Source organism: Hibiscus syriacus, unplaced genomic scaffold (assembly GCF_006381635.1).
Source record: "Hibiscus syriacus cultivar Baekdansim isolate YM2019G1 unplaced genomic scaffold, ASM638163v2 tig00110015_pilon, whole genome shotgun sequence".
Lineage (NCBI taxonomy): Eukaryota > Viridiplantae > Streptophyta > Magnoliopsida > Malvales > Malvaceae > Hibiscus > Hibiscus syriacus.
The window spans coordinates 811,256-827,958 of record NW_024062564.1 but is presented as its reverse complement, the minus strand read 5'-3'; the positions used below and the strand labels follow the sequence as shown (position 1 = coordinate 827,958).

The window sequence follows — 16,703 nt, the reverse complement described above, 5'->3', positions numbered from 1 at the left end:
CTTCGCCGTCTTCTTCGTCGTCCTCATCTTCAACTACAGGTTGCTCGGACTGTGAACCCCAAAAGGAGAGAGAACGAAAATCAATAATAAAAAAACGGAAGAAATCAAAATGAAAGGGTGGAAAATAAAAGGTTACATCCATTTTTTGTTGTTCGAGATGAGCGGTGAGGATCTCTTCGATCTCTTTGTCGGTCTCGGCAGCCATTTTTTTTCCACAGACGAAAGTATAGAATAAACCACACAAATAAAACCCTAAAACCCAAGCATGAATCCTTCTTAAATCAATTAGGAGCGAAAAAATAATCTATCACTTTAAATAGCGGAATCAAACATTGACTGTCACGATATTTATGACAGTTCACAAACTTACATGACAATCTACAATATTGATGTGATAGTCACGATATTGTGTTACTGCACTCGATGGACGATGATGTGGTAGATGAACTTAATTTATATTTTAGAAAGTTTGAGGACTTCTTTAATTTTTTTAAAAAAATTAAAGATTTATTTAGATTACAAATATAAACAACTATTAAGATATTCAATACATTAAATACAAATACTACAAAAATAAATTATTAAAAAATTAATTTAAGGACTACATTGAATGTAAAAAGTTAGAGACCATATTGTTTTTACAAAGTTTGAGAGTTTCAAATACCATTAAATCAAAAAAAAAAATTATTGTTAGAATGATTTAAACTTGTATAAGTTAAGTTAAAAACCAAGATATCATTTCCTTGTTTTTCAAATTTTCAAAACAATTTTAATGAAAAGAGCGAAAACATCTTCTTCTTTTTTTTTTATGTCTTCATATTTTCATTTATTTTGTTTTAATTTCCAAGAATCATTTTTAATTTCACAACCAAACACATTTTCTATTTTCTAATAAAATTAAATGAAAATAACACCAAACGGACCCTAGGTATTTCACTCGTACTTAGTTTGATTATGGTGTAAGAGTCTATATAATCTGAAATTCGATTTGATATTTTATGTTAAAACCGAAAAGAGAACTTATTCTTCTCTCTCGAATTGTCACATTCTTCGGGAAAACACTCTTCCTTATTCTCCAATAAAAAAAACATAGATGAACTATTAACTTGTTTATTGATAACGATTATTACTCAAATTGAAATAGATATACAACTCATAACCAACGAATCAAATTTATTCTCATCCATATGTTATGAATTATAATTATCAGAACTTTCTAAAGTATGAATGATCACTAGTTGACTGGTGGAACAAGATCTCCTCAGGTCTTGTTGGTATAGGTTCTTTATATTTGGTTTGATTTTAGCGTTGATAATTATGTGGGATTCTAAGATCATTCCAAAATTACAAATCACCATTTCAATTTCTTTCATATAAACTTTTTAAAATCATACCATCGATGTCAGATTTTTCGTTTATTATATTTTACTTAATTTCTTAAAAGTGTTTGATTTTGACCCGAAAATTTTAGAGCAACTTAATATAAGGCTAAGGAAAGGCGTAACTGGTAATGTTAATATTGTTTTAACATTTCCAGTAGAACGCTACATAAAATATTAATATCGTACCTAAAATGTTACTTTCTCCATAACATTTCCGGTTGCAACAGGAAACGTTAAAAAGATAACATTTTAGGTAACAAAATTAACATTTTAGGTAGCGCTCCACGGAAATGTTAAAACAAAATTAACATTTTCGTTAGGTATTTCCTAGCCTTATAATAAATTATTACGTCCCAAAATTTAACAGTAAGAAACAATAAAAAAATGTCATTTGCATGGGTCCAATCAAACCTATATGAAGAAGTTTTATATAAAAGTTTACACATTTATAATTAATTTTATGTAACTTTTATCACATTCAAATACTTTTATCATATTTGCATTACGTACAATTTGTATTGATATTTATAAATTTAAATTTAAAATTTCATTTTCGAAACAAAATGAGATTTTATTCAATAATCACTGTAAATCAAAACCGAATAATTGAATTAAAACTAAAAAAAATATTACGAGCTAAATTGATTTTGTTTCATCTACTTTGTTACGTGGCAATAAAAAAGATAATACAGCCCATAAGGGTTACATATATAGTAAGATACGTTACATTCAATAAAATTAGTTTGTGTAATTCCAAAACAAAAGGAAAGTGTCGTGAGAAAAGAATTTTACAAGTTGAGCTTTCCATGTGTATTTTCATGATCTCAATTCTGATTTTTCAAGCATGACAAGAATTTTACCAACAGAAAAAACTTGTAACGACCAATTCGTTGGTGAAGAGTCAAAGACAAGTAAAATTAAAATAACAATAGTTCAAAAGTGATTCTCAAACGAGAAACCAAGTGAAAAACCAAGCATTTTGGCATAAATCTCGAGTAAACTGAACACCATCTACCTGCAATATAGCCTATGAAAAAACCCACCATATATGATCTTCATAAGTTGTCACTCTAGGAGTGATGTCATGAGTATAGTCAGCCATCCTAGAACAAGCTCTGAACGCCAAAAATGAAATGCTTATAGTCACATGATTCAGACAAAAATGAGTGAGATCCCAGACCCAGTTCAAATGCCAAAATCTTTGCTTGTCCTCGATGAAAATAATCTTGGGTTCATCTAGAAATCTTCGAATTTGAATCTCGAAGATAAGCCTGGTGAGATTAATGAGAACGGGAGAAACGCAAATCTCATCAAGTAGCCACACAGATCTCTTCTCATTTCAAGCCAATTGTGGGTGTTCTTGGAGATGGGCAACTTTCATTCATTGTGTGTCCTCAACAGCTTTGTTGAATGAAGTTGCAAGGTACTCAGCACGTCTTTGTTGAGAGTTAAACTTGTTCACTTGATATTAAATATATGTTCGTATTAATTTTTTTTGACAAATCAATAGGTAAGTATAAATATAACTCTCGTTCACTCGATATTAAATAATTTTATCTTTAATACTTATATTATTCGAGTTGATGAAAACTAAGGCAGGGCAAAGAAGGGCCGAGAAAAGGTATAAGTTCATGGAGGAATACCTAAAAGCGTTCTATGAGGATGGGATGGAAAGGCCTAAATGACTTTGATTGTGTGAGTTCCTACATTGGATGATGTTTCATAATAAACATATTGTTGACTGAGTTACTTCCCGTGAACTATTTCTTTATTTTCTACGTTAAAATCATGTCGAACCGAATTGTGATCTATACCTGGTGAGATTAATGAGAATGGGAGAAACGCAAATCTCATCAAGTAGCCACAAGATATCTCTTCTCATTTCAAGCCAATTGTGAGTGTTCTTGGAGATGTGGGCAACTTTCATTCATTTTGTGTGTCCTCAACAGCTTTGTTGAATGAAGCTGCAAGGTACTCAGCAAGACTTTGTTGAGAGTTAAACTTGTTTGAAGAAGCCTCTGAAACTTTTGCCTTCTTTTGGCCAATGGATTTCGGAAGCCAGGAATTTGACGTGCCCAGAGTGTTCAAACTATCCATTCCAGCTTCTTGTCCTTTCCATGGAATAGGTTGTAAATGCTGCCAAGGATCTTCCAACATGGATTCATCAAAATAACTCTCTGGCCCTAATATCCTGTTTGATGCTGAGCTACGACCACAAAGCCTTGTCCTCGTCCGACTTCTTCCTAAACCAGGAGTGCTGCTCCCACTGTATCCACGACTCCTGCCTATTCCTGGACTGAAATAATGATTACCTCCAGATCCTTGATCAAGGATTGGTCTGTTACCAACTTTGAGGCCTGGCTGTCTGTGGTTGACGCTAGGTCCATCCGCTAGAGAAATGCCAGAACCGGGCAAATTACCATAAGTTGATGTATTAGAAGGATTCCAGACCCTTTGAGAAGTTCCAGGATGCCTGGGAGGATTACCAAACATTCCTCTCGGTGTTCCATCAGAACTAAGTTATAATGATCAATTGCCTGTGATCCATTCCAAGCACCAGATTGGCCTTGATGCATGAGTTAAGGACTTCTTATTCTTGGGTTGTATGGACCATGGTTGTATACACCTTGAGCATGCAAAAATTGGCTTTGCATCTGATGGACAGGGAAATCCCTATCGAAGTTCCTTGGTCCTGTCAAACCAGAATAGAAGGGCGATCAACTAGAAAAACAAAAGAACACCACCAATATGTTAATTGCAAAATTAGAGAAATTCATACAACTAGTTTTAATCAATAACTCATTCACAAATTATCAGCTTAGTAGTAGCACAATCAAATATTATTGCATGCATCAATAACAATATCATGTTTACACAGAAAAAACTAGTAGCAAAAAGAGTACCGGGATGGGACGGTGCGTGCCAACCACTGTTAGTAGGCGATGTAAAAGATTGTTGCACAGTCTGGTTATGAATGTTGCCCCTCTTCTTGTTAGCAGAAAAAGCTTCCATAGGGTCATAGTAGTCGAAACGTGGAGCTTCTCCAAAGTCATCCTGCATAGTCGATGGTGTCTCGATCAATGGATTCGAAAGGCAACCAGGCATTGCAGAAGTCTCGACGTCATTAGACACTTCAGCTTCCATGAGCATTGCTTTCAACCTTTCCTTTCTTTTCTCAGATTCATCCATTTATCAAGAAGGAACGTGCAAACTTCTTAATAATGATATCACCTAGCAAAATCGAAAAAACAAATCGTTTCTTTTGTGCATAAGATTCTGAAGCTTTTGAAGGATGGATATAAGCTTCAACCTATAGTTTTTAATTTACTTAGTTACAACTCTTAACCACCTAATAAAATTGAACCAATCTCATCCAAATTTAAGAATGTTAAATGACAATATTTCCACTTGCAAACCATATTGTTCTCTCTCGCTTTTCAAAAAGGCGGGGAGTAGATAACACAAAACGAACCATAAGCCGCACGAGTCGAGTAGAAATCAATGTTCAAATAAAGTTTAGGGTTTGAAAGACTACCTTGTTGAAATTTCTGATCTGTTGGAAACTGGAAGGCAAGAGGGGGGTCAGGCGATGAACTGGAGGACGAGGAGAGGTCCGCAGAATAGAGGTGAGTGGGAATAAACAGGAGGAAATAGAAGATGAAACCGCCACAGAGCGGTGGTGAGAGGCGTATTTGGCGACGGGGAGATTTTAGAAAAACCTCTTGTTTTTATCTTATTCGGATGATACATAATTTTTAATAAAGAAAATAAAGTCAATGACTAAAAATTCTTTATAATATATGATTTTAATCAATTTTTTTTGAATTTGTCAAAATGACCAAATAAATCGCAATGCGATCGATAATTCGCAACGCGATCTCCGGTATCGCAAATCAGTTTCCAGATTCGCAACGCGATTCTGACTATCGCATTGCGATTTTTCAAATTCGCGTTGCGATTTTCCGACTATCGCAATGCGAATATGTAAATTGCAATGCGAATATGTAAATCGCAATGCGATTATGACTATCGCAATGCGATTCTAACTATCGCAACGCGATTCTAACTATCGCAACGCGATTCTGACTGTCGCAATACTGAATTTCAAATTCGCAACAAGTTTTAGTTTCGCAACACAAATGTTTTGGGTATATAACTACGCAGCAGAAGCAACTCATAACCTAAATCCCTAAATCGCAACTCATTTCATCTCCATCTATCACTCTCTCCGACGACATCCGTTCCTATATCCAACGACATCCTTCCCCATCCGGCAACATGTTTTAGTTTCGCAGCTCGTTTGTTTAGTAAATTAATTTATAATAATGAAATCATCTAATGTTGATCATGTTTAGATAGATTTGTGTTTTGGAGGGTCATGGGAGAATGTTAATGGTGTTTTACAATATATGTCTTTACCCATGAATCTTCAACTAAAACTGTCATTAAAAAAGTTAACTTATGAAACTCTAATGTTACGTGTTGTAAATAAATTGAATTTAGAGCCCTTAAGTGGATTTAGGCTATCTTATCAGAGAAAATGTAAAGTTTATTTGTTAACCGACAATGAAGATGTTGAACGATTTATTGCTTACATTAGTGTTTCGCAAGATGATGTTACATTGTATGTTGTTGAACCTAAAAGTAGTGAAGTTGGGTCAGTACCGGGTAGTAATCAACTAAGTTTTCAACCCCAGTTTATGGTACTCAAAATTTAATGGTTTCATCACCAAGCAAATTTTGTTCATCACATTTCCAATATCAAACATAATCTCAAAACACACAACCTTTCCCTAATCCAATCCCAATCAACTTTCAGCACCAAATTCCGGTTTTTCGTATTAACCAGTTAGACGATGATGAGCCAATAGAAAAAATTGTAAGTACTAGTCGGTATTCGAAATTTGATCTTGGTCAATACCCGGACTTTGATCTTGGTAAATACTCGGATTTTGATGATGTTTCAGAAGAAGAAACAGACCCTGCGTGTAATGATTTTGATATTGATCAATACCCGAATTTTGATGAAACCCGCTGCCGAGGAAGATGTTGTTGATGATAATGAGGATGAAGTTACGATGTGAATGAACATGTTGAACATCCATTCTGTAATTTATATAACCCTGAAAAAGAAAAAGAAGAAGAAGAAATCCCCGAAGAAAAGTCCCCGAAGAAAATGCCATAGGAGTATAACTGGAATATGCCAGAATTACTTCAGATACCGGAAGAAGAGTTGGTAAAAATAACAGTTGATTGTTACACAAAAATTATTCGTATCAAGAAAGATGATTGTTTTGATACAAAGTAAGACTTGAAGATAGCTTTGTATACGAAATGTGTGGAAGATGGCTATCAACTAAAAGTTAACAAATCAAGCAAAGATCGTTTCGAAACAAGGTGTATGATTGACAAAAACTGTACGTGGCGTATGATTGCAAAGAGGATAAAAGATTGCGAAATGTTTCAAGTTAGGACTTTTATTGATAAACATACATGTTCAAGAACCCAAGTTTTTCCTCACCATAGACAGCAAACAAAAATGTATTGGGTGGTTTCTGACTGAGTTAATGTTTTTGAATGGCAGGGTATATCGGGACATGAAATTATGACTGACATGAATGCTCGGTTCAAGATTAGTATCTCATATTCTCAAGCTTGGAGAGCCAAATGTTATGCCTTGGAATTGTTGAGGGGGTCGCCAGAAGCATCGTTTGACCAACTGCCGGCTTATTGTCACAATTTAAAGCTGAAAAATCATGGGTCGGTAACTCATATCAAAAGATAGAGATGGACGCTTTGAGTTGCTGTTTATCGCCATTGGTGCTGCGGTTAGTAAATCAATATAATTTTGTTGACTCATTTTTGTTAGTTACATGCATTTCACATTTAAATGATTATATTTCTTGTGTATATGATTTTAGATTCGTTCATTTATTACTTGCATGCGCCCAGTTATTATAGTTGACGGAGCACATTTAAAAGGTTGACCTTGGAGTAAACTTATTAGCAGTAGCCATGGATGCTAACAATGGGATACTGCCAATAGCTTACGGGGTTGGCAAATCTGAAACCTCTGATTCATGGATATGGTTTATGGGGCATCTTAGGGATTGCATAGGTCTTATTAGCAATCTGACAATCATATCCGATAGGGCAAACTCAATTGACAACGCTGTTAGAAGGTGTTTCCCAGATGCTTTTCATGGACTTTGTGGTGTTCATTTATATAGAAATCTAAAATCAAGGTCTGTTGGTATAAAAAATCACAAATGGACATACTGGAAGGCTGTAAACTTATCGGAAGTGGATTTTAATAAGCATATAAATTGTTTAAGACGTGTTTTGCCTCAGTGTGCTCAAACACTAGAAGATGTCGGGTTTGAAAGATAGTCAAGAGTACATCAACTTGGAGCAAGATATGGTTTCATGACGTCTAATAGTGCAGAATCAATCAACGCTCTAAGTCGTCATTCCGGAAATTACCCATTACTATGTTATGGAGTTTTTTCGAGCCTCTATTCAACAGTGGTACTACAAGAAAAGAAACCATGCCGTATTATTTCTTTAAATTCGTAACTTATCATATATTTTACTAAGTATTATTTATTTAAATTTATAGGAACATTGGAACATCATGTTACACCATGGACTGAAAAAAAGATAATGAAACGTGTTGTGAAGTCAACGTCATGGAGAGTTGAACCATGTTCAAACACTTTGTTTGAAGTACTGGATAATAACTTAAATGGGCTTGTCGATCTAAATGCAAAGACGTGTAGTTGTATGAAATGACAAACATCTGGTTATCCGTGTGGGCATGTTATAAAAGTTTCTCTTCATCTAAACCAAGATGATTCAAGCGCATACGCTATGGATTGCTACACTACAGAAGTATATCGACAGACTTATGCCGAGATTATCTACCCTATTCCACATCCTTCTGAGTGGGACATACCACATGACTTACAACAGTTTTGCCACCAGCCATGGACAAGGCTACTGACCAAAAAGTCACGATCGTATACCGTCTAAGGGTGAAGAGAATAAGAGATCGACATGTAGTCGGTGCAAGGAAAGTGGTCATACAAGGTTGACATGTGGATCACCAGTGCCATCACAATCTTTTCCTCTACCAAAATATGGATCCTCATCAAAATCCAAAGCTCATATGGTGTCAAGAAAAAGGCAATCAAAATCGCAATCAAAATCAAAATCAAAATCCCAATCACAACCGGCTTCACCTTTTGGGACTATTAACTTAGGTGATTTTAAATGCAAACGTTGTATTATGTGTAAACTTTTATTTTTCAGTTAGGCATGTATAGTAACTTGAGTTTGAACATTGCTATGATCTGTTCAGTTGTTATCACTTATTACACATTCATTTGAATATCGCAACGCGAATTTGACTATCGCAACGCGAATTTGATTATCGCAACTCAAAAATTGCAACGCGAATTTGACTATCGCAACACGAATATGACTATCGCAACGCAAAAATCGCAACGCGAATTTGTCTATCGCAATGCGAATTTGACTATCGCAACGCGAATTTGATTATCGCAATGGGTATTTGACTATCACAACGAGAAAATCGCAACGCGAATTTGACTATCGCAACGAGAAAATCGCAAAGCGTATTAGACTATCGCAACGCGAATTGACTTCCGCGTTGCGATTTTGGCTTTCGCATTGCAATTTTGAGTTTAGCATTGCGAAAGTGTACCTCCAACAGATCTTTTGCCTTCAATATGATGCAGATTGAAATCAACAAATCAACTTTTACATTTCAATCAATTAAACAAGCACAAATAAGAATTATTTACACATCAATATTAAATAAATCAACTTTTACAAATCAATTTTTATAAATCAATTAAACAAGCAAAAAATGATAATAATTCTTATTTTCCTCATCAATTAAACAAATCAGACTTTTAAGAATCAATTAAACAATAAAAAAAAGTGTACCCCAGACAGTTGTTTATGCACCCATACATCAATTTCACGCAACTCACTTCAGTATTAACCTGCAGAAACCAAACATTTGCTCAAATAACACTTTCTACACATCTAAAACAAACAAACAACAAAATATTATTGAATTCTAGGTACTTAACAACACTTGTATTTGAAAAATTATTTATGGACACTTTCATAATGCGGATGCAGGTAGGCAACGTCTCGCATATATCGCTCTAGCCATAAAATGCCGAAACCACAAGCCTACTGTACCTCTATCTCTATCGGTGGGAGGTAGAAACTGTGTACTTCCTGTCGTCAAACGCTCCAAGCACATGCATACGAGAGGACCACAATCCCCTCTGGCTTCCGACATTTGTTGTGGCGCGGTCTCGTCTCTGATAACTGTAACATTAAACTTCTTTGGCTTCTTGTTTCCATAATAAGTCCAATAATTAATCGCATCTAAGAATTTAGCCAAATGAGAGCTCCATCCCTTAATAATATCTCTCAAATCAGACAATGATATGTAATTTATCATGCTGTCATATACTATTGTCTTCAGGGATGGGAGCTGAAGCTCGACGAGAAGCCAATGAGTACGTTCCAAAACAGGGATAAACACCTGCAATCATAAGTAATAATTCAAATTGCGCACTTATTTATGAACACCTTTAAAATATTTTAAAAAAATAAATACTAACCTTATCGACCTCCCACTATGCAGGATAAAGTTTAGCTTGTCCATTAGCCAACACATATGATTCCTGTCGTTGATTCTTCAAGTGAACTATGTGAAAAGACGTCGGCATAATTGTATATCGCGTATTTTTTTTATTTTTATTTCTCTTCAATTTCCTTACTATTAGAAGACGTGACACCCATGCATCAATATGTTGTTTTACAAAAAAAGACATATATTAGTGAATTACATAAATTTAAAAAAAAATTAATCAAAATGAAATATAAGAAGAAATATAAGACTTACCCCCATCGAAATAGCCATTGTCTTCAACCCCTAATAACACACCCCACCAAGAGCGTTCAATCAACAAATGCATATCATCATTGATTTTGTATATGTCAGGGTAACACCCTTGGCACCGCTCATGTAGATAAAAATCAATTGCGGTCTTAGCCCAAAGGGTAATTATCCAGAATTGTTTCCGGTAGTTATTTCCTCTCCACTTCATCTGCCGGAATGATACTGGCCGGTAACTTATACGAAAGCTAACATGCATCCATCATGTCCGACACGTGAGGGGGTTTCTCAATAATTTGATATATTACGCCGTGTGAATCGAGCTCTAGAATGTTGGGAGGGACCTCTTCAACGATGACAGTGGCCTCTTGAACGGTGAGAGGGGACTCTTGAGGGATGATAGGGGACTCTTGAACGATAGGGGAGGCCTCTTGAACGATGACAGGTGAGTCGGGCTTTTTCTTACGGATTCTTCGCACTATTAGGGTGAACAGAGACTTAATGGCACGTGCACGCAGTCTGATGCGTGAACTCCGTCTTGCAAGAAAAACCCGACGTAGAGCATCCACCTTAGCGGGCCGCTAAAAATAAATTAATACATAAATCAGTAAATAAACAGACATGATATTAAACAGTGAAAACAAAGACAAATATATTTCAAACTTGCACGGTATTCACCCAAGTCATTATTATATCATTGTTCACAAAATGCATCAGATAACATTCCAGAAGTAATCACTTATATAAACATTTAAAAGGACAACATATAGGTTTAGTGCAGGTTCAATGACAACATATAGAGTAGTAGTTTATTCTTGAAACTTAAATTTTTAACACTGTGAAGTTAGTATTTGTCTTTGTCTCTTTTGGTTGAAGTAATGCAATTCATTCAAGTTTCAATTTACAGAAGAAGAATATAATCTGAAACTTAAAATCGCAACACGAATGACTATCGCAACGCGAAAATGACTATCACAACGCGAATTTGACTATCGCAATGAGAGAATCGTAATGCGATTTTCATTTCGTAATGCGATTTTCATTTCGCATTGCGATTCTTTCGTTGCGATAGTCAAATTCGTGTTGCGATAGTCATTTTCGCGTTGCAATAGTCATTTTCACGTTGCGAAAGTAAACTATTATTCTTCTGCAAATTGAAACTTGAATAGATGGCATTACTTCAACCAAAAGACAACCAAAAACAAATACTAACTTCACAGGGTTAAAGAATAAACAGTTTAGCAGTATTGGCAGCAACCGAATGAATTTACTAAGTAATCTAAGTGAAATGGTTAATCTAAGTGAAATAGTTAATCTAAGTGAAATTACGAGTAAATTTATCATCAAGTTAAATATGAAAAATATTAAACTTACCTCGTTGCGTAAAGTATGAACCTCATTCTGTAACGATGCTACCATCTCACGTAGAGCGGCTACCTCACCACGTAAAGTAGACACCTAACACGCCATGCACCATTGTCATCGCGTAAAATACCGACCTCCTCACGCAAGGCATTGACCTCATCACGTAACTCCCCTAACTCATCCCGTGGAGGTGGAGGTGGAGAATAGGGAGATAAACGTCGTGGCATCTTTGTCGGTCGCCTATCATGAGGTGATGGTGGAGAATAGGCTCGATGATGTGACAGAATAGGTGATGGCTCTCGTTGTGGAGGTGTATAGTCGGGTCGATCAGGTGATGGCTCTGGGTGAGGTGATGGCTCTCGAAGTGAGGATGCTCATCATCCGTGCCATAAAAAAACGCTTACTAGCTTGCCACCAATCAGTGGCAAGCTCAGCTTCTGTGGGTGTCAGCCTCTGTAATGGAGTGTTGGACTCCTAACAATATAAAAGCTCAAACAAAGTTAAACGTGTACTAGTAATAACTTGTTTATAAACATATGGTAGTATTTATGTTAAGTTACATTATTTATTATCGTATACGGTAGTAAATCTTCCCATTGCTGCAAGGTCCGTTTCCTCTTCCAGGAAATAGCCCTAGGAATATCATTAGAAGTTTTTAATGCATATGTCTGCATGGCGGGAAATGCCTCAAATATCCAAATCTACAAACAATATAATAACAAACATTAGTAATTGTTAAATAATAATTAATTATAATTTTAGAAACATTATATAAAAATTCTTACCTTAAAGGCCCAAATAAATCCTGACAAAGTGTATTTGGAACCATCGCCACGCAAACTTTTTCGATCATCAAAGGCAGATGACAACTTATTCCATGTAGCTTTCCATAGATACGAACCCCACGGAAACAAGTTCCATGCATTTAGGTCCTCTACCAATTTAATTAGATCATTAGGAATAGGTTGTCTGGCCTCTCTGCCTAAAAAGCGGCATGCAAAAGTATTAGAAGGCATACTCGGACAACATTGACGTCATCCATCCGAGTGAAACTATCTTTCTTATTCAATAATCTCATCAAGTCTTCCACGTGTAAATTCGGCTTCTCCATTGACAGCTCAGGAAAAACCTGGGATAACCATGATGGGCGGGTAATATGTCTAGTGTACCGACCTATATCATCGTGTCCGAAGCGTAGACCGATGATTAAGCAAAACTTCTCCCGCCCAAAACACGTATACACCGGTGGAAAATCAAATCATATCTCTTCATCACGATGTTGTATAGTCTCTGGTAGATCGCTAGTCATGGTTTGAAGAAACAGATGGGTTAACATAGCATCTCCATCCGGATGTTGTACTTTCAGCCATGGCCCGAAGCAAGTATCCTCAAATATTTTTCTTTGTGTAGGTAAAAGCTTCGACGCAATTGTTTTGGCCATGCTTAATTTATTTCTTAAGGTCAATTGAGAAGAATAAAAGTTCTACAAAAACAATAAACATACCAAGTTAGATATACCAAAAACTACACTGTGAAGATATACCAAGAACAATAAACATAAAGAGTAGTAGTTTATTCTTCAAACTTAAATTTACAACACTGTGAATTTAGTATTTGTCTTTGTTTTTTGTTGAAGTAATGCAATTCATTCAAGTTTCAATTTGCAGAAGAAGAATAGTTTATGAAACTTAAAATCGCAACACTAAAATGAAAATCGCAACACGAAAATGACTATCGCAACGCGAATTTGATTATCGCAACGCGAAATGAAAATCACAACGCGAAACTAAAATCGCATTGTGATTCTGTCGTTGCGATTTTCATTTCCCGTTGCGATTCTCGATTTCAAATACTAAAATTAAAACTTGAATGGATTGCATTACTTCAACCAAAAGACAAAACAAAGACAAATACTAAATTCACAGGGTTTAAAGACTAAACAGTTTAGCAGTATTGGCAGCAATCGAATGAATTTAATAAGCAATCTAAATGGAATGGTTAATCTATTATTGAAATTACCAGTAAACTTATCATCAATTTCAATATGAAAAACCTAATAATAATGCAAAAATTTCAAAATAAAAATAATTAAAAAAACTAACCCTCGGTGGTTGATTTGGTTGATTTTCCATTTCTGACCGTGAATGATTGTGAGGGTGGCTATGAGAGATGGAGATAGACGGATTTCGCCGGAGATGGGGACTGATTTCGTCGGAGATGGGGATGAATGTCGCCTTAGAGAGTGAGAGATGGAGATGAAATTGAGTTGTGATTTAGGGTTTTAGGTTATGAGTTGCGATTACGGGATATACTGTGGACGGTTCAGTGTTCCGATATATTAATATTCGTGTTTGGAATTTGGAAAAAAAATATGCGTTGCGATAATAATGGCGCTTTGAAAATCGTATTGCGATAGTCAGCATCGCGTTGCGACAGTCAGAATTGCGTTGCGATAGTCAGAATCTCGTTGCGATAGTCAGAATCGCGTTGCGGTAGTCATAATCGCATTGCGATTTACATATTCGCATTGCGATAGTCGGAAAATCGCAACGCGAATTTGGAAAATCGCAATGCGATAGTCAGAATCGTGTTGCAAATCTGGAAACTGATTTACGATACCAGAGATCGCGCTGCGAATTATCGATCGCATTGCGATTTAGTTGGTCATTTTGGCAAATCCAAAAAAAATTGGTTAAAATCGTATATTATAAGGCATTTTTGGTCACTTAGGTTATTTTCTCTTTTTAATATAAGTTATGTTTATACGAATTAATTACAATTATAATTTAGCTTAAACTGCTTCATTCATCACTAAACTTTATTTATCTCCCATTTCACTTATTATACTTTTAATTTTTTTAATTTACTCATAAAACTTTCAAATTACTCTTATTTTGGTCATTACAAATTATTTTATTATTAATATATGACATGATATTTTTATATATTATTAAATATAAAGATAATTAAAATGGATAATAAAATAATATTTTATTGAAAATTATCCTATGGGAGACGAGTAAAATTTCAAGGTGCACACACATAATAAAACAAACATCTAATATAAGAAAACTTGGATTCCAGGGTGGGTCATCCTCCACTGCTCATAAACTCTCTACATTTTCTCTGTATTTTTTGTATATATCGCTTCTGTAGTACTTTCGTGTTCTTAGAACCAAAACGAGAGAACTCAATGCTCCGAAAAAGGTAACAATAGCCAAAATTATAAGCGACGACCTGTAACAATGAACGCCAATACAAGTCAATGCTTTCACAGACGATCGTGTTAGACCTTTCTTCGCAAGATCCTTCAGCGCCTCTCGATCGTATAAGAATCCCGTTAGCCTCACGTTGAATATGTATGAACCCAGCGGACTAACCAATTGTCCGCAATTGAACAACGTAGAGTAGTATTTCAGCCCGAAAAGCTCCGAAATGATGGCGAAAATCAACGGATATTGTGCACCGAATGAGAATCCGATGATGATGGATGCTGCATACAGTGAACCTGGAACCGGAAAGGCAACCAAAAGGTAGCCGATGCATGCGAGAAGAAGGACCATGGTCATCATCAGTGGTCTTGGAACCTTGTATTTTACGATCAACGTCTCCGATACAAAGCCGGAAAACACCCTTCCGAAGAAATTCCAGATGCTGAGCAGCGAGATGAAACTGGTGACTGTTTTATTCGGATAGCCGAGTGACTCACCGATTTGCCCCAAGTTGTCTACAGCAGTTAGGCTTGCACCAAGTCCACAGAATGTTGAAAGAAACAAAACCCACATGTCTACGCTTGTTAATGCTTGAAGAATCGTGTAGTCTTCTCCTCTCTCGGGCTTGTCAAAAATGGTTAAAAAACACGACCTTACTACCTTTTCATCATCCATTTGATTCGGTTCGCCTACTTGTGCTGTTGGCCTCTCTACTGTGATCTCGCTTGGAGGATCCGTTGGCTGCTTTTGGATGTTCCAAACCAGTAATTCTTCTCTGATGCAAATGAAGAGAGGGGAAAAGACAAGGAAACAAACCACCGTGGTCACACCGGCGAATGCTGCTCTCGAGAAAGTAACAAGCTTCTCTGCTAAAGTCACCGCCATTAAAAACACCGCAAGAACAACTGAAGCTCCGAGGAACTGATAAAGCACGTTCACCTCATTGGGGTGTTTAACCGGCTTCATCGTCCGGATTGTATACACAAATATGACCGAAATCGCAGCCGGAAGCCATCCGATGAGAAGGATGAGAGACTTCGAATCATTCCCGTAAACAGCCAGATAAATCTGAGTCATCACAGCTCCACTGAGTCCAGTAAACCCCTTCAACAGACCCAACATCGAACCCCGGCTCTCAGGGAAGTTCTTTACGCTGGTGATAAGCGCACCAGTATTAGCAAAATTCTGTGAATTTGCTCCAATGCATATGTAAACGCACATTTGCCAAACCTTCGGCTTGGCTATTCTGCCTGTCACGGCTAACCAAATCATGAAATAGCCTCCGAAGTTGAATGCAGCGCCGAGTAGGAGAACGAACCAAGTGGGAGTTACCTCGGCGATAAGGCCGGAAAAGACACCGATGTTGGCACCGAGATCCTTTGAGAAGCCTAAAAGATTGAGAGTGGTCTGATCATAATCGAGAGTGGCTTTGATCTCTTTGGAGTAGGTTCCGAATAGATAGGTTGCACCGGTACCAGCCATGATCATGAAGGATGCAAAAAGTGCGAACCATCGTCCTCGAAGGAACTGTACCGTAAAAGGCAACAGTTCTTCGGCTTTGAGCCCTCTTGTCATCGTCAAACTGCCCATTGCTTCCTCAACTGTACTTCAAACTTTATCAGTTTGCAGTCTGCGGGAATGGAATCCAGAGGAAGAAAGGGATCTGTAGATATAAGCTTTGCAGGGTTGATTAAAGAGTTGTTAAGCAAAGGATTATAGATAAAGATAAACTACTTGGGATTAGACTTTTGAGTTTGGTAGGTCACGTTATACAAATTTTATCGTGCCGTATTTCTTTCT

General features: G+C 36.5%; 4 protein-coding genes across 4 annotated transcripts in view; all 4 read right to left on the bottom strand.

Moving 5' to 3' along the window:
* The window catches only part of LOC120212763 (protein SICKLE-like), a 39,874-nt gene extending 34,778 nt beyond the window's left edge, over positions 1-5,096 (bottom strand). The window contains exon 1 of the mRNA XM_039210960.1: positions 4,918-5,096. The gene's annotated coding sequence lies outside the window, so the exon portion shown is untranslated. The remainder of the gene's footprint in view (positions 1-4,917) is intronic.
* LOC120212761 (protein SICKLE-like) lies at positions 3,306-3,875 on the bottom strand. The gene has a single exon (XM_039210959.1). The coding sequence runs from the start codon at positions 3,873-3,875 to the stop codon at positions 3,306-3,308; it is 570 nt and encodes a 189-aa protein (XP_039066890.1).
* Positions 3,962-4,571, bottom strand: LOC120212760 (protein SICKLE-like). Its single transcript, XM_039210958.1, has 2 exons — positions 4,286-4,571; positions 3,962-4,074 (listed from the first exon to the last, which is right to left on the bottom strand). Exons 1-2 carry the CDS (start codon positions 4,569-4,571, stop codon positions 3,962-3,964), a joined length of 399 nt encoding a protein of 132 aa, XP_039066889.1.
* Positions 5,097-10,194: 5,098 nt separating the features above from the next.
* LOC120212683 (protein NUCLEAR FUSION DEFECTIVE 4-like) lies at positions 10,195-16,391 on the bottom strand. Its single transcript, XM_039210898.1, has 2 exons — positions 14,804-16,391; positions 10,195-10,202 (listed from the first exon to the last, which is right to left on the bottom strand). The coding sequence occupies exons 1-2, from the start codon at positions 16,389-16,391 to the stop codon at positions 10,195-10,197; spliced, it is 1,596 nt and encodes a 531-aa protein (XP_039066829.1).
* Positions 16,392-16,703: the final 312 nt, after the last annotated feature.